General features: G+C 46.2%; 1 protein-coding gene across 1 annotated transcript in view; it reads right to left on the bottom strand.

Annotated features, from left to right (window-relative positions):
* The window catches only part of LOC137430346 (uncharacterized), a 248047-nt gene extending 225673 nt beyond the window's left edge, over positions 1–22374 (bottom strand). Inside the window, exon 1 of the mRNA XM_068121153.2 lies at positions 22000–22374. Coding sequence (XP_067977254.2) covers positions 22000–22057 — 58 coding nt within the window. The 5' untranslated portion in view covers positions 22058–22374. The remainder of the gene's footprint in view (positions 1–21999) is intronic.
* Positions 22375–22614: the final 240 nt, after the last annotated feature.

Genomic DNA, 22614 nt, shown 5'->3' with positions numbered 1-22614 from the left:
GTTAGTTTGGTTACAATGGGTAGTTTGGTTATGCTGGTTAGTTTGGTTATACTGGGTAGTTTGGTTGTATTGGGTAGTTTGGTTATGTTGGGTGGTTTGGTTTTACTGGGTAGTTTGGTTATGTTGGGCAGTTTGATTATATTGGGTAGTTTGGTTATGCTGTGTAGTTTGGTTATACTGGGTAGTTTGATTATGCTGGGTAGTTTGGTTATACTGGGTAGTTTGGTTATACGGGGTAGTTTGGTTATACTGAGTACATTGGTTATGCTTGGTAGTTTGGTTATACTGGGTAGTTTGCTTTTACTGGGTAGTGGGTAGTTTGTTTATGAATGGCTGTGGTATTGTACCATTGCCTTTCCATGAGTCAGTCAGGGTAGGGATTTGTACATTTTCAAGGTGTCGACATTAACTCGCCCGTCCTTTGTTTTACACACCGTGGGATCTCTAACGATCCCTGGACCAGGTGTTGTCAGTCGAGTCCTCCGACTTAACATCCTTCCAATGGACATCACTAACATTAATGCCTCACTCTGCATGTGAAACAACAGTTTATATCTGTGTCGGGATTCAAACCCAGACGAGACAAGCTCAAAGGCGAGTGCACATACCTCTAAACTACCCTGCCAGTCCTTGTGAAACCGTTTTGTGTAACAAAAATAATCAGTTAAAAGTGTTTTAAATGGAGAAAAAAAAACTTTGATGAAAATCTTTTGCATGCCTTTTGTTTTAACTTTTTTTGAAAACTTTTTTTTAATGTTCCCCCTCGTTTTTACTGATCTCTCTTCATGTGAAACCACAACACTCTGACAATATTTGAGCTTGAAATGTGGTCGAAAACTGTAATTGTATTTTAAGATGAACAATCTGAAAAAGGTTCATGTAGTTATATAAATGGCGAGTTTGAGTTTTAAATATAATAATGTTAAGAACCATCGACTTGCAGTTGAGCTGGGACAGGCCGGGCTTCCTTATTGCGGCAAGATTTTCTATTACAGGTCTAATTTAAATAGAACGCAGGACAGAAAATGTTCCTGTTATCTTAGAATCTAGAGGATAACTATTCGAGAAAATGATGACCACTCCGTAAATATATGAACCAATATGCAGTTTCAGGAACAGTGCTCTTGGCACTCTCCTTGCTCCATCCTTCCAAATCGAGCTTGTTATTGAGCTCAAGGCTAAGGAATGCGATGATCTCAGAAAAGTTCTACAAGCTAAATAACCATGGACAGTGCAGTTAGAAACTGACAATCTCATCATCTGCTGATAATTGAAAACAAACATTGTTTTTTTTTTGCAGATTATGAAAATTTTGATAATGGCATGTTGACCAGACAGTGTTGATACAATTAGTTGTTAGTTTTGTGAAAAGGTATCACCAACAATCATCTCATTTTTCATTTGTTATACATATGTACTTGCAAAAATTATTTAAATTTAATTTCTAATTATTTTGCATGCATATGTATTTGTAATTTTTTTTTATAATTTTTTTTAATTTAATTTTTTATTATTTTGCATGCATATGTACTTGTAATTTTGAATTTTTATTCATTTTGCATGCATATGTACTTGTCATTTTTAATTTTTCTATTTAATTGTTAATAATTTTGCATGCATATGTACTTGTAATTTTTATTTTTAAAATTTTATTTAATTTTTAAATAATTTTGCATGCATATGTACTTGTAATTTTTACATTTTTAAATTTTATTTCATTTTTATAATTTTGCATGCATATGTACTTGTTATTTATCATAAAAAAATTTTTTAAATAATTTTGCATGCATATGAACTTGTAATTTATTGTTATAAATTTTTTTAATGTAATTTTTAATAATTTTGCATGCATATGTACTTGTAATTTTTAGTTTAAAAAAGATCTTTATTTAATTTTTTAATAATTTTGCATGCATATGTACTTGTAATTTTTAGTTTAAAAAAGATCTTTATTTAATTTTTTTATAATTTTGCATGCATATGTACTTGTAATTTATATCTTTTTTATTTTATTTAATTTTTAATAATTTTGCATGCATATTTCACTTGTAATTCACTTGTAATTTTTCACTTGTAATTTTTATTTATTTTATTTTATTTAATTTTCAATAATTTTGCATGCATATGTTCTTGTGATTTTTAGTTAATTTTTTATTTCAATAATTTTGCCTGCATATGTACTTGTAATAAAATAAAATAAACAATAAGTAGATCACTGATACGGTTCATCAGAGGACATGGGTTCGATTCCTGGTCTGGGCGCGTACTTTTCCCACATATATCAATTCATTAAGTAGTACTTTAAAATTCATTTTATTTATTTATAGATATTATTACAGTCATTGCAATTTATTTTTTTCATCATCTTGATTTTCATTTTATATTGTAAAACATTCACACAGCATAAAACCATGAATTGAATTGAAATGTGACAAGTCAGGAGACGACGATGGATCACGAGCGAGCGGTATTCAATGACAAAGGTCAAAAGCGACATTGAAAATATATAAATAGGAATGTATTATCTGTTATGAGACTAGTTAGCTACACAATACCGAAAATTCGGTTCGATTCCGAGAACTTTGAAAATTTGACCTTTGTGACCTTCAAAGGTCAAAGGTCGAGGATTCTGAAATTTGTTGGAAAACCTGTATTTCATTATGTATGTGATAATATAAGCTCATGTACGACATTTCACCCTATCAGGAAGCGAACAATGTAATAAAACCATCAAAAATCGACTTTTCTAAATTTCGTGACCTTCTGACCTTGACCTTGGGGCGAAAATGAAAAATCGAGCTCCGTGGGGCTAGACACATGACATTGGCCTAACCAAATATCGAAACCGCTGTCAGATTCCACCAAACCCCTCGGAGAAGATGTAGCTTGAAATCGATTACCCCCTAAAAAGACATCTTTTTGGGGCGTGGCTCCGCCCACAATGGGCGCAATAAGCCCACTCTAAGCAGGACACAACTAGATCATGATATCAACCTCCCACCCAAGTTTCATCAAGATCGGATGATATCATCGGGTAGTTATGCTGCGGACAGACAGACACACACACAGACAAACGCACACACATGACGAATATAGTGGTCACTTGATAACTCATGAACCAACAATTCAGGAGACGACGATGGTTCACGAGGGAGCGGTATTCAATGACAAAGGACGGACTATAACCGAAACAGGGCCGGACAGGCCATGCCCGGAAATGTCAAAACGAAGGTTACTGACCTTGAAATGAGATAGAAAATAATGTATAATCAGTTATGAGGTTAGTTAGCTACACAATACCGAAAATACGGTGAAAAATGAAATGAAAAAAAAAAAATGAAAAAAAATAATAATAAAAATGAAAAATGAAAAATCGAGATCCGTGGGGCTAACACATGACATTGGCCGAACCAAATACCGAAACCCCTGTCAGATTCCACCAAACCCCTTGGAGAAGATGTAGCTTGAACTCGATTACCCCCTAAAAAGACATCTTTTTCGGGCGTGGCTCCGCCCACAATGGGCGCAATACGCCCACTCGAGGCAGGACACAACTAGATCATGATATCAACCTCGCACCCAAGTTTCATCCAGATCGGATGACATCATCGGGTAGTTATGCTGCGGACAGACAGACACACACAGACGCACACACATGACGAATATAGTGGTCACTTGATAACTCGTGAACCAATAAATAGGAATGTATTATCTGTTATGAGCCCAGTTAACTACACAATACCGAAAATTTGGTTTGATTCCGACAACTTTGAAAATTTGACCTTTGTGACCTTGAAATGTCAAAACGAAGGTCACTGAGCTTGAAATGAGATAGAAAATAATGTATAATCAGTTATGAGGTTAGTTAGCTACACAATACCGAAAATTCAGTTCGATTCCGACAACTTTGAAACTTTGATCTTTGTGACCTTCAAAGGTCAAAGGTCGAGGATTCTGAAATTTGTTGGAAAACTTGTATTTCATGATGTATGTGATAATATAAGATCATGTACGACATTTCACCATATCAGGAAACGAACAATGTAATAAAACCATCAAAAATCGACTTTTCTAAATTTCGTGACCTTGTGACCTTGACCTTGGGGCGAAAATGAAAAACCGAGCTACGTGGGGCTGGACACATGACATTGGCCGAACCAAATACCGAAACCCCTGTCAGATTCCACCAAACCCCTCGGAGAAGATGTAGCTTGAAATCGATTACCCCCTAAAAAGACATCTTTTTCGGGCGTGGCTCCGCCCACAATGGGCGCAATACTCCCACTCTCGGCAGGACACAACTAGATTATGATATCAACCTCACACCCAAGGTTCATCAAGATCGGATGATATCATCGGGTAGTTATGCTGCGGACAGACAGACACACACACAGACAGACACACACACAGACACACACAGACAGACGCACACACATGACGAATATAGTGGTCATGAAGGAGCTGCGCTCCAACGCGAGTCGAAAGAATTGACGCGACCAAAGACGGAATTCGTCCGAGTTGCTTCATTGAAACAAAACAGCTCAGGTATTCTGACAAGCCCGTTTATCGGGCAGCAATATATATACACATTTATGCCGGGGCGTTTGCCCGGGAAAACATAGACCGGGCATGCCCAGGTGTCAAGGGCGAGTCCTGGAAAGGCGAGTCTGGACATGCCCGGGCGTCCTGGACGCGGCCTGGCAAGTCGAGGCTGGGCGTGCCTGAGCGCTCTGGGCGAGCCCTGGAAAGGCGAGAGCGGGCATGCCCGGACGCTCTGGGCGAGCCCTGGAAAGGCGAGTCTGGACATGCCCGGGCGGCCTGGCAAGTCGAGGCTGGGCGTGCCCGGGCGCTCTGGGCGAGCCCTGGAAAGGCGAGAGCGGGCATGCCCGGGAAAGACGAGACCGGGCGTGCCCGGGAGGTTCGGGCGTGCCCGGGAACAGCGAGTCCGGGCATGCCCAGGAGAGGCGCGTCTGGGCCCGTCCGGACGAGCCCGGCATGGCGATCGCGCACTGGCCGCGTCCTGGCAGGTGCAAGGTGATTGTGTACATTCAGCGGGAACCGCTACACACGCCCCTCCAGAATCGACCTGCACCGGCAGGGTCAATTTAAGGGGGGTCCGGATGACCCGGCCGAAGCGACCCCTGGAGGGTCGTGGGGGGGGGGGGGGTCCGATCTGGTGGTGGGTGGTCGAGCGGGGGGAACTGTGGACGGGGGGCGGCCTCGCCGCGGAGGAAGGGCCAACCGTTGTGGTCGGTCGACGTCCACGTGCGCCGGTTTGAGGCGGTCCACAGAGATCCGGTCCGACCGGCCGCCGACGTCGACGACGAAGGACTTGTCGCCCCGTCGCAGGACCCGGAATGGCCCGTCGTACGGCGGCCGGAGTGGCCCCCGGTGCACGTCATGACGCACAAAGACGTACTCCGCTGTGCGAAGCGCCGGGGGGACGTAGGACTGGGGGCCACCGTGGCGGGACGTTGGCACGGGGGCAAATCGTCGGGTGGCCTCCTGGAGGTCCGAGCGCTGGTGTGCGGCGGACCAGGGACTGGTAGCATCGGGCACGAACTCGCCCGGGACGCGGAGCGGCTGGCCGTAGACGAGCTCGGCGGCGGACGCCCGGAGGTCCTCCTTGGGGGCCGTGCGGAGGCCCAAAAGGACCCACGGCAGCCGGTCGGTCCAACCGTCGTCCTGAAGGCCGGCCATGAGTGCGGCCTTCATGGAGCGGTGAAACCGCTCGCACAACCCGTTGGCTTGGGGGTGGTAGGCCGTGGTGCGGTGCAGCGTGACCCCCAACGAGCGGGCGACCACGCCCCAAAGTTCGGACGTGAACTGTGGGCCGCGGTTGGACGAGATGTCCGCCGGTGCGCCGAAGCGCGCGACCCAGGTGGCGATGAACACCTGCGCCACGTCGGCGGTGGTGGTGGCGGTGAGGGGCACGGCCTCCGGCCACCTGGTGGTCCTGTCCACCATGGTGAGCAGGTGGGTGAACCCCTGCGATGGGGGCAGGGGACCCACCAGGTCCACGTGGACGTGGTCGAAACGCCGTGCAGGCACGGTGAAAGGTGCTAGCGGGGCCTGGGTGTGGCGGTGGACCTTGGCCCGCTGGCAGGCCGTGCAGGCGTTGGCCCGGTCGCGGACGTTCCGTCGCAGGCCGTGCCAGACGAAACGCGCCGACACCAGCTTCTGAGAAGCTTTCCGGCCCGGGTGAGAAAGGCCGTGGATGGAGGCGAAGATGCGGCGCTGCCAGGAAACGGGCACGATGGGGCGAGGCTGGCCCTGGGTGCCCGCGAAGGGGATGTCGGCCAGGCGGAGGCCCGTGTCCGCCGCCCGGAGGGCCTGCACCGAGGTGTCGGTGGTCTGGTCGGCCGCCATGAGCGCGAAGTCCACGCCGAGGTGGACCGCGTTCGCGCTGGCCCGAGAAAGACAGTCGGCCACGGCGTTGTCTTTGCCGGCGACGTGCCGGATGTCCGTGGTGAATTCCGACACGGCGGAGAGGTGGCGCTGCTGGCGGGCCGACCACGGCTCCGTGACTTTGGCCATTGCGTAGACCAACGGCTTGTGGTCGACGAAAGCCGTGAACGGGCGGCCCTCCAGGAGGTGTCGGAAATGGCGAACGGCCAGGAATAGACCGAGCAGCTCGCGGTCGAACGTGCTGTATTTTAACTCGTTCGGCCGGAGCTGCCGGCTGAAAAAGGCGAGTGGCAGCCAAACCCCGTCCACCCATTGTTCATGGACGGTGCCCACCGCGTATTTGGAGGCGTCCGTAGTGAGGGCGATGGGCGCGTTGAGCACCGGGTGAGCCAGCAGCGTTGCGTTGGCGAGGGCCCGTTTTGCGCTCGCGAAGGCCGCGTCCATGGCCGCGGACCAAACGATGTCATGCTTGGCCGGCTTGCCCCGGAGGGCCTCGTAAAGGGGCCGCATGAGCTGAGCAGCGCGGGGCACGAATCGGTGATAAAAATTCACCATGCCGAGGAACTCTTGTAGGGCCTTGATGGAACGGGGACGCGGGAACGTGGTGATGGCCTCGACCTTGGTCGGCAGCGGCACGGCCCCGGTCTTGGTGATGCGGTGGCCCAAAAAGTCAACAGTCATCGTGCCGAAGTGGCATTTGGCCGGGTTCACAATTAAGCCGTGCTCGCTGAGGCGACCGAACAGTGTTCGGAGGTGGAGGAGGTGCTCGGCGCGGGACGTGCTGGCGACGAGGATGTCGTCCAGATAGACGAAAATAAATGGCAGGTCGCGCAGCACGCCGTCCATTAAGCGCTGGAACGCCTGGGCCGCGTTCTTGAGGCCAAACGGCATCCTCAAAAATTCGAACAGGCCGAACGGCGTGATGACGGCCGTCTTCGGGACGTCGGCCGCCCGGACAGGTACCTGGTGGTATCCCCGTATCAGGTCAATTTTGGAAAATATGACCCGTCCCGCCAAACGGGCGGAAAAGTCCTGGATGTGCGGGATCGGGTACCTGTCAGGGGTGGTAGCGTCGTTGAGGCGGCAGTAGTCGCCACACGGGCGCCATCCGCCCCCCGGCTTTGGCACGATGTGCAATGGTGAGGCCCACGCGCTATTGGAGCGCCGCACGATGCCGAGGTGCTCCAACACGTCGAACTCGGCCTTTGCCACGGCGAGCTTGGCCGGGTCGAGGCGGCGGGCCCTGGCGTAGACCGGCGGGCCCGTAGTGGGTATGTGGTGCTCGATCCCATGCCGCACTGCGACGGCCGAAAACGTCGGCCGCGTGAGGGCCGGGAATTCCGCGAGCAGGCGAGCGAACTCGTTCGCCGTCGGGAGGGCGCACGCCAGTTCGGTCGGCGCGGAGCTGCTCATCGTGCACGCCAGGGAGCTGAAGGTCTCGGCGTTGACAAGGCGATGTCGTTTGATGTCGACCAGCAGCCCGTGCGCGCAGAGGAAGTCGGCGCCCAGCAAAGCCATGGGGACGCAGGCGGTCACAAAGGTCCACTGAAAGCGCTGGCTGCCGAAGCAGAGGGTGACGTCGCGCGGGCCGAAAGTGCGTATGGCCGAGCCATTAGCAGCGACCAAAGAGGGGCCGCAAACGGCGTCCCGCCTGTCCTGCTCGGAGGCGGGTATGACGCTCAGTTGGGCGCCGGTGTCACAAAGGAAACGCCGCCCGGACGCTTTGTCCCGAATAAAAAGCAAGTTGCCCGAGTGGCCGGCGCTCATGGCTGGGAATGAACGCCGGCCCGGCCGTTTCCCGACTTGCCGAAAGTGCACGGGGGTCGGCACGTCCGAGCCTTGTGTCCGAACCTGGCGTGGTAATAACACAACGCCTGGTCAGGTGGAGGCCCCGGCCGTCGTGTCGGAAGCGGTCGGCGCGGTGTGGCGGCCGCCAGTTGCACTGGCAGTTCGGCCTCCAACCGCGCAGGGCGCTCGGGCGTCGTGGGCGTCGCCTCGGACGGCGGCAGGCTCCAGGTAGCCGCGCCGATGTGTTGGCCCGCCGAGGAGATCTTATCGGCTTCCCTGGCGAGGGCGCGGGGATCGGTGATCGACGTGCCAGCCAGGACGAGGCGTACCGGGTGAGGCAGCTGGCGAAGGAACAGCTCGCGGAACAGAAAATCCGGAGAGTGCTCACCGAGCAACGAGAGCATATGGTCCATGCGCTCGGACGGGCGCGTGTCGCCGAGCTCGGGCAGGTCGAGCAGGCGCCGTGCGCATGCCGCCGGTGAGAGGGCGAAAGCGTCGAGGAGGAGCGTCTTCAGCGCATACTTGTCAGCAGCCGGCGGGTGCTCGAGGAGGCTCAGGGCGCGGGCCGCGGTGGCGGAACCGAGCGCTGCCACGACGTGGTGGAAGCGGGTGTCGTCCGCGGTGATGCCTCGCAGGGCGAACTGGGAGTCCGCCTGGGCGAACCAAACAGCCGCGTGAGCCTCCCAGAAGGTAGGCAGTTTAAGAGTCACTGCCGTGTCCATGTCGGTAGGTCACCAGTGAAGGAGCTGCGCTCCAACGCGAGTCGAAAGAATTGACGCGACCAAAGACGGAATTCGTCCGAGTTGCTTCATTGAAACAAAACAGCTCAGGTATTCTGACAAGCCCGTTTATCGGGCAGCAATATATATACACATTTATGCCGGGGCGTTTGCCCGGGAAAACATAGACCGGGCATGCCCGGGTGTCAAGGGCGAGTCCTGGAAAGGCGAGTCTGGACATGCCCGGGCGTCCTGGACGCGGCCTGGCAAGTCGAGGCTGGGCGTGCCCGAGCGCTCTGGGCGAGCCCTGGAAAGGCGAGAGCGGGCATGCCCGGACGCTCTGGGCGAGCCCTGGAAAGGCGAGTCTGGACATGCCCGGGCGTCCTGGACGCGGCCTGGCAAGTCGAGGCTGGGCGTGCCCGGGCGCTCTGGGCGAGCCCTGGAAAGGCGAGAGCGGGCATGCCCGGGAAAGACGAGACCGGGCGTGCCCGGGAGGTTCGGGCGTGCCCGGGAACAGCGAGTCCGGGCATGCCCAGGAGAGGCGCGTCTGGGCCCGTCCGTACGAGCCCGGCATGGCGATCGCGCCCTGGCCGCGTCCTGGCAGGTGCAAGGCGATTGTGTACATTCAGCGGGAACCGCTACAGTCACTTGATAACTCGTGAACCAACAGATGTGTCAAGAAAGAAAGTATTCACAGATCATCATACGATGGACCTGAAAGTTATTCAAATTAGCAATCAGGCCTAAAACACACAACCCGTCAAAAAAAAGATTCATTCAATGTCGACCAATTGGTCCAAACCTGCATGGTAGTTATTGTGAAGAACAGCTTGCATGCCAGCGGTGCTTACATGTACATGGTGCCGTAAGCGATCAGAGGAGGCACACGGAACAGATATCATTAAAACAAAGTAATATGTGGAACAGTGGGAAATTTAATTTAGTAGCAACGAGGTCTTCATTACAGGAAAGGCAACCAGATTGCCACACAAACAGTGCGTTGATATGGTGGATGGGTTAGCCTGGAGCATATTCATTTGCTCCAATTGTCACATGATGGTGGGCCATACCCCAGGCTCAAATATTTGTTTACTAATGTCCAATTGTAATGCATGTTTTAAGTACATTGTGTCTACTCATGTCTGTCCTAGAAGTGATTCATGTACATGCTCCACTGTGAGCCTTAAATCTCTGCAGAATTAACAAAAAAACAAATTGTTTTTGGTTTAAAAATTTTTTTTATTAAAAAAACAATTAGGCAACCAGACTGCCAGACAAATAACATGTGGACCAATCTCTTTATCAACTGAAAGCCAATAATGGTATGTCATCTGCTGTGGGAAGCGAGGTGCGGCTGACGTTTGTGGCCTTCACTAAAGGAAAAAAAGAAAGAGGAGATGCGGCCTTCATCAAAGTAAAATAAAACCTCAAACTATATGTTGGGCATTGCCACATAATGTAAGCTATTTCAGGAGACAAGCTATTTATTTACTCTTCACCTTTGCTGAAAAAAACAGACCAAATGTGAATGTAATCCACTTGTAGCTGTGCCGTTATAGCAGTAGAGTTAAAATGGTAATGATGCAATCAGATTAGGTGATTGGATAAATAACAACGAGCATTTTGCAACAGGTGCTACATCTGTCGTACATCACGCGGTGTATGAAAGAATTGTTTTTCATTCCAATCAAAATCAGAACATGACGCGTGGGATTGGCATCTGGCAAATCCATCAAACACTGTTAGTTGACAATAGCTGAGGCCAAGTCGAGGTCCACTCCTTATTTTAAAACCATTTTCTCAATGCATTGCAAGGATACAATCAAAATCTTTCAATTACAGTGCCTTCACAAAGTATTCGCAAGTTTAGTATTTCACAAATATACCATAGTAAGGGAAACATATGAAAATCTGTTAACTAAATTGTTACCAAAAAATTTCTTCACCAATATGTTTGTAAAGGTGTGTAATAACATGTGTTAAAATGTTGAAGGTCACCTCCCGTGGGAAACCCAGAAAAAAAGCTGTTGAATTCGGGTACCGAAAAATTATTTTCGAGAATTTTTATTTTTTTTAATCGGCCCTTAAGTAACTTATGAGGGGTCAAATAAGGGTTTTTCATGATTCTGAGTTGATTGTTAACATTTATATTTCACCACAGACACTCCTTTGTGGAAAAATAATTTCTAAATATATCTCATTTTCTACTTTGCAGGACATGGAGTCTAGCAATATGGATGAAGACGTTACTCCACCTGTGCTCAATTGCTTCATCTGTGCACGCTCGGATACACCAGCTGAAAGGCTCATACAGGCAACTCCAAAGGGATACTCAACTTTATTGAAACAAGCAGAAACTGTCGAAAATGTTACTGTTGTGGAACGTATGAAGGAGGCTCAAAAGGAAGGAAAACTGAGGTACCACCAGAAGTGTAAAAATGATCTGTACAACAACTTTGTTGCAACCACCAAGAAGTCAGCTCAAGCATCAAAGGCAGAGAAAGAGTCATCAAAGTTGAAGAGAAGACGCACTACTTGTGAGTTCAGTTCATCAACTGGCTGCAGTTCTAGAAGATCACAGTCAATTGACCTCCTGTATAAGGATGTATGCATTCTTTGCAACCAACCAGCCCAGCTCTACAAAAATAATCCAGCACAAGCTAGAAAGAAATACAGAGTGCCAGATAATTTGACTGCAGATACACTGAAGGCAAGCTTGCTGAAGACAGCACGGAGTCGCGGGGATGACTGGGGCACTGAAGACACTGGACGCCTGGAAGGGATCAACGACTTGGTAGCAGAAGAAACACTGTACCATTTGCGATGCAAACTTATGTTTGCGAGAGGTGACAGTTTGTCCAAGACTGATGAGGAAGGAAAAAGGAAGAGAGGACAGAGGAGTATTGATGAGGAGCGAGAGGCAGTTTTTATTGAATTCTGCGAATGGTTAGACTCAGAATTAGAGCATGGGGTAATGAACATGGACCAAGTCCATGAAAAGCTGCAGGAGTTTGATCAGTCACCAGAGAAGAGCCTTTCTTATTCAAAGCATTGGCTAAAGATAAAACTTCTAGAGAAATACGAAGACACCTTGTATTTCACAACACAGGAAAGAAGGGCAGATGTACTCTGTCTCAAAGATGGCACCGACAATATTCTGCGAGAGCATCATGCTAATCTTGACCATGGAGATGAGAAGACTCAGATCATAAAGACGGCACTCAAGTTCATATCCAATGATATTGCCGTGATTGATTTAGGTCCAAAGTCATACCCCACCACACACAGTATGACTGACATCGATAGTCAGCTGACACCTGTTCCTGCAAGCCTTCAGATGTTCTTGAGACCGATTGTCAAGACAGACGAAAGAGTTGCCGTTTGGGGGCAGAATTTTATTAAGGCCTGTCGACCTCGGTCTGGAGTATTGCCACACCAAATGGGGCTTGCCATACAACTTGATCATAGATTTGGGTCAAAATGGGTGCTCAACAAGTTCCACCGGCTGGGATACACTGAGTCTTACACGGAGACACAAAACTACAAATACTGCTTCCTTAATAGTAGGAGTGGAGATGATGTTCCAGATACTTCTGGCACTCTTGACACCATTGTGGAGGAAACCGATGAACAGATCAATGATGAGGTTGCGGTTGATGCTGCGCTTGAGGATCAATCAGTGATGACAGCCAAAGTGCCAGCCAGTGAAAGTGAATTGTCAAGTAATGATCAGGTGGTCTTTATGGAGGTTGGGGAAACAAACAATGCAGTCACTCAGTTTGTTGGAGACAATATAGATTTAAACATTGTCTCTATTCACGGAAACACTCCCTTTCACTCAATGGGTTGGATCGAAGTCACCTCTCGGGCACCACCTTTGCCAGATCCACAGACAACAGCAGCTTTCCCCCGGGTGAAGTTGAAGGCACTCGACAAAGCTAAGATCCTGAGAGGAACTGAAGTAAAGATTATTCCATTTACGAACAGGAAACAGATAGGAACGAACGCGATCATGTTTCTCCCCCTCGCTGAGCTTTCCTCCTCCCTGGCTCATGATCAGCCACTCCTCACTCCAGGGGGACGCGGCTGAGTACATCGACATCTTCCTTGACACAGAAGCCACCAAGGAAACAGTGATTCAGGCTGGTACTGCGATTTTCAAGTACATTTACCATGGACGAGATACTACATTGGGTGAAATTCGGTACAACATGTTCTCAAGGAAGGCAGCGGCAGGAGTGATCAAACCAGAGACTCTACCTCCAACAGAGGGTGCAGCTGCACAACATTCACTCCATGCCTACCTGCAGACCCGGGACTGGATCCTTCTACAGAGCATGTCTCTGAACCCCAGTGACTATGGATGGACAATAGGTGTGCATGGGTATGAGCCAGTTCCAACACTGGACCCCACGGCTCCTGAGGAGCTATTGCAGTTCACGAGCTGTAATTGTCATGGAGATTGCAGCAACCGGCGATGCAGCTGCAAGAAGAATGGGGTCACGTGCATCTCGGCCTGTGGAGTCTGTAATGGCATTACATGCAGAAACTGCAGTCATGATGTTGTTGAGTCTGAAGAAGACATAGACAATGACTGTTGAAACTTCTGACATTGTGAATGAGAAATAACTCTTGAGTATTATATATGTATGTGAAATAAAAGCTACTTTGTGTGTAAATGTAAAAGTGAAAATATAAATGTTAACAATCAACTCAGAATCATGAAAAACCCTTATTTTACCCTTCATAAGTTACTTAAGGACCGATTAAAAAAAATAAAAATTCTCGAAAATAATTTTTCGGTACCCGAATTCAACAGCTTTTTTTCTGGGTTTCCCACGGGAGTTGAACTTCAACATTTTAACACATGTTATTACACACCTTTACAAACATATTGGTGAAGAAATTTTTTGGTAAAAATTTAGTTAACAGATTTGTGAAATATCTCATAAAATGCCCTTACTACCAGACCAGCTTCACAAATATACCAGCTTTGCATTCAGGCCAAATATATATATATATATATATATATATATATATATATATATATATATATATATATATATATATATATTATAAACAGGAATCAAATTCCTGTGAGGGGCTAAGTGTGAAAAAATTCTGACTCAATGCGGAGCTCGAACCACGGACCTCCGTTGATAACGTGTCAACAGCCCACTGCGCTACTGAGCCAGCCGCAATCTCCTCAGAACTTTTCCACACTTAACACGGCGAGCTTTATAATGGCCGATGTCTTACATGCCTGCTAGGCAGACCTCAAATATACCAGCTTTGCATTCAGGTCAATTATATATATATATATATATATATATATATATATATATATATATATATATATATATATATATATATATATATATATATATATTGTTACGGACCGCGGATAAGATGTTGGTTTTGCCGAGCGGAGGCCCCGCGGCCCTAACAGTTACCCCGACTAACCCGATTCCCGAACGTTGGCCGGATCGCGCCACAGATATTCAATATGGAAAAGACAAAAGCGACACGGATGTGAAGAAGAAGAAGACGAAAAAAAGGTTGGAAATACTACTAAATTTATTCCTACTATATACATGCTCAAAGTAACCAAGGAAGAAGGAAAGATAAGAAAATAATATACAGAAGAATTAGAGACAGTGCAATTATTACCTTATACAAGCTTAATTAAATACCCATGGACAAGACACAGAACAAACTCACGTACACAAGAAGGATGGAAAGGCAGGAATAAATGCTGGAAGGAGGACTGGGAAGGTTTAGCTGGGGCAGATGGTTCGGCTTTATCCCGCACGGGACGTCGGGCTGGACCTCGACGGCCACCGATGCCTCCGCAATCTGGTTCCCGTGGGGTAACGGGTCGACGCTGCCTGGTGGAGTCAACGCTGCTTGTGTAACCCAAAGCTGCTGGTTCTCTGGCTCAACTCTTTCTTGGCACGTCTCTCTGTCCAACCACCTTCTTTCTCTCTTGCTTGGTCCAACTTCTGCGAGCAAGGCGACGAATAGCAGGCTTTGTGATTCCCTTAATGTTTTCACGCAGTACCTTGCGCGCGCGCTTTTATAGCGCCTCCGGCGATCAAGCCGCCGGCCTTTAGGACACGCCCATCGGTCAGCTCGCCTCGGCCCTGATTGGTGGGCACAGGCCCTCTGACCCCGAGCTGAGCACATGCTTAATGGCGGTTTTGGAGGGGATGAAATTGGCAATCGAGGCTTGGCAATGATGAAAGGGGAAAGTGAAAGGAATCTACTCTATTTTACTTGGTGCAATGGAGTGTCATCTTAATGGAAGACAAGGCCTTTCCCTAATACACATAATAAAGATATAACTATCAACCAGGGGGAAATCTATGATTGGCTAACGTGTATGCTTTATGGAATTAACTACGGGAACGCCCTTTGACCTTTATACAACACTGGAGGCAGGAGGGTCCAGAATAAAGCAATATTGCCCAACAATTTACTATACAATACAACACAATAAAAAAACACAATCCTCATATCCGCAACAATATATACATACATACACAGTCACGTGAAAAAGTAAGTACACCCCATGTAAAGTCTTGACTTTTTCAACATACTTGTTCAGGCCTTCATTTCTGATGATCTTCATTCATCATGCTGATCTTCATTTCAAATATATTTATAGATAAAGGTGATATAATATAACAAATATCATGAAACATTTACATTTTGTAGTCCATTGTATAATTTAAATAAACATAAATGCAAATTTCGCATGTGGAAAAAGTAAGTACACCCTTGGCTCTAATAGGTGGTATTGCCCCCTTTGGCAGAAACAACCTCAAGTAGGCATTTCTTACAACTGTCTACCAGTCTCTGACATCGACTGGGAGAAATTTTTGCCCACTCCTCCATGCAGAATTCTTTCAGCTGTGCGATGTTTGAGGGGTTTCTTGCATGCACAGCTCGTTTCAAATCCCCCCACAACATCTCGATGGGATTTAGATCCGGGCTTTGACTTGGCCATTCCAGAACCCTCCATTTCTTTCTTTTCAGCCATTCCTTGGTGGATTTACTGGTATGTTTAGGGTCATTGTCATGTTGCAAGGTCCACCTTCGGTTGAGCTTCAACTTTCCGATAGATGGCCTCACATTATCCTCAAGCACCCTCTGGTACAATGAAGAATTCATAGTGGATTCTATGATGGTGAGCTGCCCAGGCCCTGATTCCAGCAAAGCTGCCCCAAACCATAATATTTCCACCACCATGCTTTACAGTTGGTACCAGGTTCTTGTAGTCAAATGCTGTCTTTGGTTTTCGCCAAACATGTCTTCTGTTACTGTGGCCAAATAGCTCTACCTTTGACTCATCTGTCCAGAGCACATTGTTCCAGAAGTACTGGTCTTTGCCTCGGTGTTCATTGGCAAACTTTAGTCTTGCCCTGATGTTCTTTCTGGACAGCAAATGTTTCCTCCTGGCACACCTCCCATGTGGATCAAATTTGTGCAGCCTCTTTCTAATGGTAGACTCGTGCACTTTGACATCAACAGTGGCAAGAGCTACCTGTAGGTCCCGTGATGATCTTCTGGGGTTCTTTGAGACTTCTTTCAGCATCTTGCGGTCTGCTCTTGGGCTGAACTTGCTGGGGCGGCCTGGCCTGAACAAGTTGGCCGTTGTTTGGTTTGGAATATTCTCCACTTGTAAATGATCTTCCGGACAGTCGAATGATTTATTTCAAATTGTTTGGAGATCTTTTTAAATCCCTTCCCAGACTCGTAGGCATCTATAACCTTCTTTCTGAAGGCCTCAGAGAGCTCTTTTGATCTCGGCATGGTGACGCCGCACACTTCAACAACAAAGAGCAAACCAAACTAAATGTCTGAGGTTTAAATAAGACAGGTTCCTCCAAGATCCTCTCTAACGATGTTCTAATCATTTGCACCTGAGCTGGTGCACCTGATTCTAATTTTAGGTATTTGAAGTAGTGATAAATGTCGGGGTGTACTTACTTTTTCCACATGCGAAATTTGCATTTATGTTTAATTAAATTATACAATGGACTACAAAATGTAAATGTTTCATAATATTTGTTATATTATATCACCTTTATCTATCAATATTGTTAAAATGAAGATCAGATGATGTTGTATGTTGAATGTATGTTGTGTTGTGTATGTTGTTTATGTTATGTTGCTGTATGTTGAAAAAGTCAAAACTTTACATGGGGTGTACTTACTTTTTTACGTGACTATATATATATATATATATATATATATATATATATATATATACATGACTATGGGAGCATACGCTGGGTCAGCACGTCGCTGCGTCCTTGGACGACTCCTCAGCACCATCCCGACACACACCACTGTGTGTGCTACAGAATGGGGTGTTTTGCGGCAGCCGGAGTGCAAATTCTGCCACTGACCTCCTTAAGAGAGGACCCAGTACCCTAGTACCCATTTCGCCGACCTCGGAGGGATGACAGGCTGAGTGAACCCCACCTGGTGTTAATTCAACAGATGAACGGGATTCGAACTCAGGACCTTAGGATCCCAAGCCCGCCACCCTAACCATTAGGCAGTCCAATTTCCCCTTGACTTTTTCACATTTTGTTGTATTACAGCCTGAATTTAAAATCAATTGAATTCTGATTTTTTTTGGTCACTGATCTACACATAATACCCAATAATATTAAAGTGGAATTTTTTTTTAACATAAATTTTTACAAAATAATTAAAAATGATATACAGAAATATCTAATTTACATAAATACTCAACCCCCTGAGTCAATACTTCGTAGAAGCGCTTTTGGCAGCGATTACAGCTTTGAGTCTTCTTGGGCATGTTTGTATCAGCTTTGCACATCTGGATTTGGGGAGTTTTTCCCATTCTTCCTTGCAGATTTGCTCAAGCTCTGTCAAGTTGAATGTACAGCGTTGGTGAACAGAAATCTTCAAGACTTTCCACAGATTCTCAATGGGATTCAAGTCTGGGCTTTACCTTGACCACTCAAGGACTTTCACATTCTTGTTCTGATGCCATTCCAGAGTAGCTTTGGCTGTATGCTTGGGGTCATTGTCCTGTTGGAATGTAAATCCTTGCTGCAGCCTCAGGTCATTTGCACTCTGAAACAGGTTCTCCTCAAGGATTTGCCTGTATTTTGCTCCATTCATTGTTTCCTCTATCTTTACAAGTCTCCCAGTCTATGCCACTGAAAAGCATTCCCATAGCATGATGCTGCCTCCACCATGCTTCACGGTAGGGATGGTGTTAAATTGGTGATGAGCTGTGCTTGGTTTCCGCCAGACGTAGCGCTTTGCATTCAGGCCGAATAATTCAATTTTCGTTTCATCAGACCACAGAATATTTGGCGTCATGCTCTGAGAGTCTTTCACGTGCCTTTTTGCCAACTCAGGTGTACTGTCATGTGCCTTTTTCTCAGGAGTGGCTTCCGTCTGGCCACTCCCCCATAAAGCCTGGATGTGTGACGTGCTGCAGAGACGGTTGTCCTTCCTGCAGGTTCTCCCATATCGGTCAATGAACTCTGTAGTTCTGTCAGAGCGGTTATTGGGTTCTTGGTCACTTCTCTGACCAAGGTCCTTCTTGTCCGGTTGCTCATTTTGGTCGGATGGCCAGCTTTAAGATTGGCAGAGCCATTTTCTTTCCATTTCTTAATGATAGGGCTCACTGTGCTCTTGAGAACTTTGAACACTCTAGAAATTGTTTGATACCTTTCTCCAGATCTATGCTTCCTCACAATTTATCTCAGAGTTCTACTGACAGTTCTTTGAACTTCATGGTGAAGTTTCTGCTCTGACATGCACTGTCAACCGTGGGATTTATATATAAAGGTGTGTTTCTTTCTAAATCATGTCCAATCAATTGAATTCGCCACAGGTGAACTGCAATCAAGTTGTAGAGACATCTCAAGGACGATCAAAGGAAATTGGATGCCTGAATCAAGAACAAGATCAAATCCTGAGCTCAATTTGGAGTAAAGGGGTTGAATACATATTGACTTAAGACATTACAGCTTACAGCCACCAAAGGTGGATGGAGGTTATGTTTTCACCCCTGTCTGTTTGTCTGTTTGTTTGTGAATAAAATATCTCATGAAGTTGTGGACGGATTCGGACGAAATTTATCAGAGATGTAGCGTATGTCACAAGGACTAAATGGTTAGATTTTGGTCAAGATCCGAATTCGGATCCGGCTACTAGAATTTTTTCAGTGATTCTTCACCACAGGGAGACAGGGCCAAAAACGATACATTGCAGGATATCTCAAAAAGTTATGGATGGATTTGGACGAAACTTGTTGGACAGGTTGTGTGTCTGACAAGGAAGAATCGATTCAATTTTGGTGACGATGCAAATCCAGATCCAGCTAGTAGGAATTTTTGTAAGTGATTCTTCTCCATTGAGTGATATGGCCAACCAAGTATGCCAACCAACCAACTCTCTACTGAGTGCCGTTCTAGTTTTTAATTATTTTGCAAAAGTTTCTAAAGAAAACAAATTCCACTTTGACATTATAGGGTATTATGTGTAGATCAGTGACAAAAAAAAAAATCTCATTTTAATCCATTTTAAGTCCAGGCTGTAACACAACAAAATGTGAAAAACGTCAAGGGGTGTCAATACTTTCTGAAGGCATTATACATTCATAAAAAGTGTAATACTATTAACATATAGCATGTGTAATGAAAATACTTCCAAATACCTTATTTTAAAACTCGTCTGATTTATCACAGAAGATGATAGAAATCCGATGAGATTCATTAGAAGGGTTTTGTTCATGGATAGAAACAATCTGTAAAACTACATGAATATAATGAAGAGGAAGATAAAGAGTCATTTGCAAAGCTCAATTATAACTCACTATATAGTCCAGTAGGTAATCAAAAGGAATGAAAACGCTATATAGCCTTTCTTCAGAACGATATTCAAACTCTGGCCGTTTCCAATTGATAGCTCATCCTGTTAACGGTTTCACATTTCGAGACTCAAAGTGTGCTCGTTGCTTAAACCTTAATAAAGAAAAATGAATGAACAAGCTTAATTTGAATTACATGGTGATGGCGACGGCCAAGCTTGAGGACACGTTTCGAGTCTTAGTTGACGGCAACCTATTCATACCAAGTTAAAAGCTGGTAACATTCCAGTTGTTTTATATCACATTCATGTATGACAAAGATTTGGTAAACAAAAAACAACAAACACCTGAACAGGTGGTCATATATTCATATTCATTGGGACAATATATTGTGTCCCCTTGATCCTCCGTTCGTGCAGCGGGGATTTGGACATTGTTAGTAACATGCAAAAGGGAGTTATTGAGATACCCTGCCCACTACCAGGGGGTTGAGGACTTTTTTGATTAGTAAAGGTTATATATTATATTGCCCAATTTTATGGCTCACTCGGCCAAAGTCATGAGAGTGCCCAAAGACCTACCTTAAATAAATGTACATTTCCCAGGGGTCCGTAGCCCTCTCTCCCCTACATACACAACAATGGCCGTGTTTTTGACCCCTGCCAACACCCCACCGCACCCATTACTCCATACCTTTCCCCATCTTACTATAATTCACCAAATGTCCGTCCGTCTGTCTGTCTGTCCGTTCGAAGGTACCGTAAAAACTGCTGAACCGATCGCAACGATATTTTCGATGGATAATCCTGGGATCTCCAGGAGTAAAATAGGCTATTTAGTTTTCCCAATTTCAGCTTTCGTCTCCAGCATTCTCAGGTTTGGACTCCCGCATAACATTCGTGTTCGCATAACGTTCATTGTGACGATGTTGTTTTCCTGGGTGCCGCACAAACGGCTGCACCGATCGCTGCAAGGCTGCACCGATCAAACTCGGTAACCTCGGACAAAGACCTTTTATAAGGACACGGGTTGAATCCCTGCTTGAGAGAATTCCAAACCCCTCACCAGCTATCACGGCCGTCTCTCCAACTTACAATCCGACGAGATATGCGGAAAGGACGACACAAAACCAATATAATCATTAAACATCATTCGTATATAAACATCATTAAAAGTAAATAATGACCTCGGCCAAAGTTCAAACGACATTCAATCTCTACATGAGAGAATTCCACATAGCTATTTGGGCGGTGAATACGCTAACAGATCGCTGTCTCCATCAATCTTGCCAAGGCCGTAACACATATCGGCTCAAAATCCTTTTAACTGTTGATTTCGTAGTTTTTTCAATGAAGGAAACATTAACAATGTTATTAAAAGTTTATTTTGTGATTGGAGTTATGTTGTATGGAATGAAAAGAGATATCGAGTTCAAGTGAATGACGACATGACGTGATGGTTTCTACTTCCTGAACGTGAACTTCGCGGATCGCCATATGCAGATTCGCCACGGACCCACGATCGATGTTTCTCCACGTGAACATACCCGTTTGTTTGCGAACGGTACGTTTCTCATGGAAGTCATTCACGAACTTGCTGTCCATGTCTGACGTGCGACTGAAGGTGCTACAGGAATGTGGAATTTATTGGTTTCATGCTTTAGCATTCGCTGTATCTGCATTTCCTGTTTGCTTCTGGCCTCCCACCCGTGCGTAGCACGGGTATCTCCCTAGTACCTAACAATTCAATCCCTATCCCTCCTTAATCTTTTCAACACCTATCCCTCACACCCCACAGGCCACAGCCTCCACACTCCTTCTCCCAGCTTCCCAATCCTCCCCCTTCAGTTGATCCATAATTCACCACTCCATGATTACCATTTCTCAATTATAGTTTCTTAGTCCTCCCCCTGCTTTCCCCTTGAATATGCAGTGCATAGCCTGCTTGTGAGTGAATGGAAAAGGTAACCGAAGTATCGGGAAAAAAGAAAATGACCCAAAAATGTCAGAAGGGGAAATTAAGAGAGACCATTAATTAAATTCAATCCAATTATGTATGAATACCCAAGGCATTTGAATGAAAGACAAAATTGGTGTGGAGAAACTAAAAAGGGATGGATAAAGGAGGAAGAAGGGAAAATGAAGAAGAGAAGAAAAATTGTCAAAGAGAAGCACAAAGAATGAAGTGCAGCCAGGATAAGTTGAGAACTGTAGGTCACACCTTCAACATCTGATAGGATGTCATCCAGATGTTCACTGACACTCAGCTTGCTCTCCATACTACTCTAGCAGCTGGTGTTTGAAAAGCTGGTGAGGTCATGCAGAGTGAAGAACACAAACAGCCTGGGCTGGAGCAATCTCCGTGCTGGCCATGAAGACTTCCCAGGTCTTTCAAGCAGTTTTGGTCACCCACGGCCAGAATGAACACATCGAGGAGCAATAGGCCCTCAAATAGAGAATGGGCGTCAGTGAACAGCTGCTCTTTCCTTTTCTTTTTGGTATCAACTTTCCAGATACCTTAAAAATCTACCCTCTTCTTACAGAATTCGTTTTGGGGTTATTTCTGTTTCTCTCTGTATTTCTCTGCGACTTGTTCTCAAATTATTGTGGATACTGCCACCCCTCCATCCTGAGTTTTCCCTCGGCCAATGAGCAAAGCCTAAGGTCTTTCGGGAGGTTTTGCGAAAAGGTTTCTTAACTCCGCCTGCCTTCCCCTCTCTCCCCTCGATTCCCCGAGCTCCTTCCCTCTGCCGTCATCATCTCTCCCCCAGGCCTCTCCACATCTCACTTCCCCAAGTTCTTTGACCTTAAGCCAACAATGGCTTCATGTACAATT

Source organism: Myxine glutinosa, chromosome 1 (assembly GCF_964187855.1).
Source record: "Myxine glutinosa chromosome 1, kmMyxGlut1.1, whole genome shotgun sequence".
Taxonomy (NCBI): domain Eukaryota; kingdom Metazoa; phylum Chordata; class Myxini; order Myxiniformes; family Myxinidae; genus Myxine; species Myxine glutinosa.
This window is presented reverse-complemented; position numbering and strand designations above follow the sequence as displayed.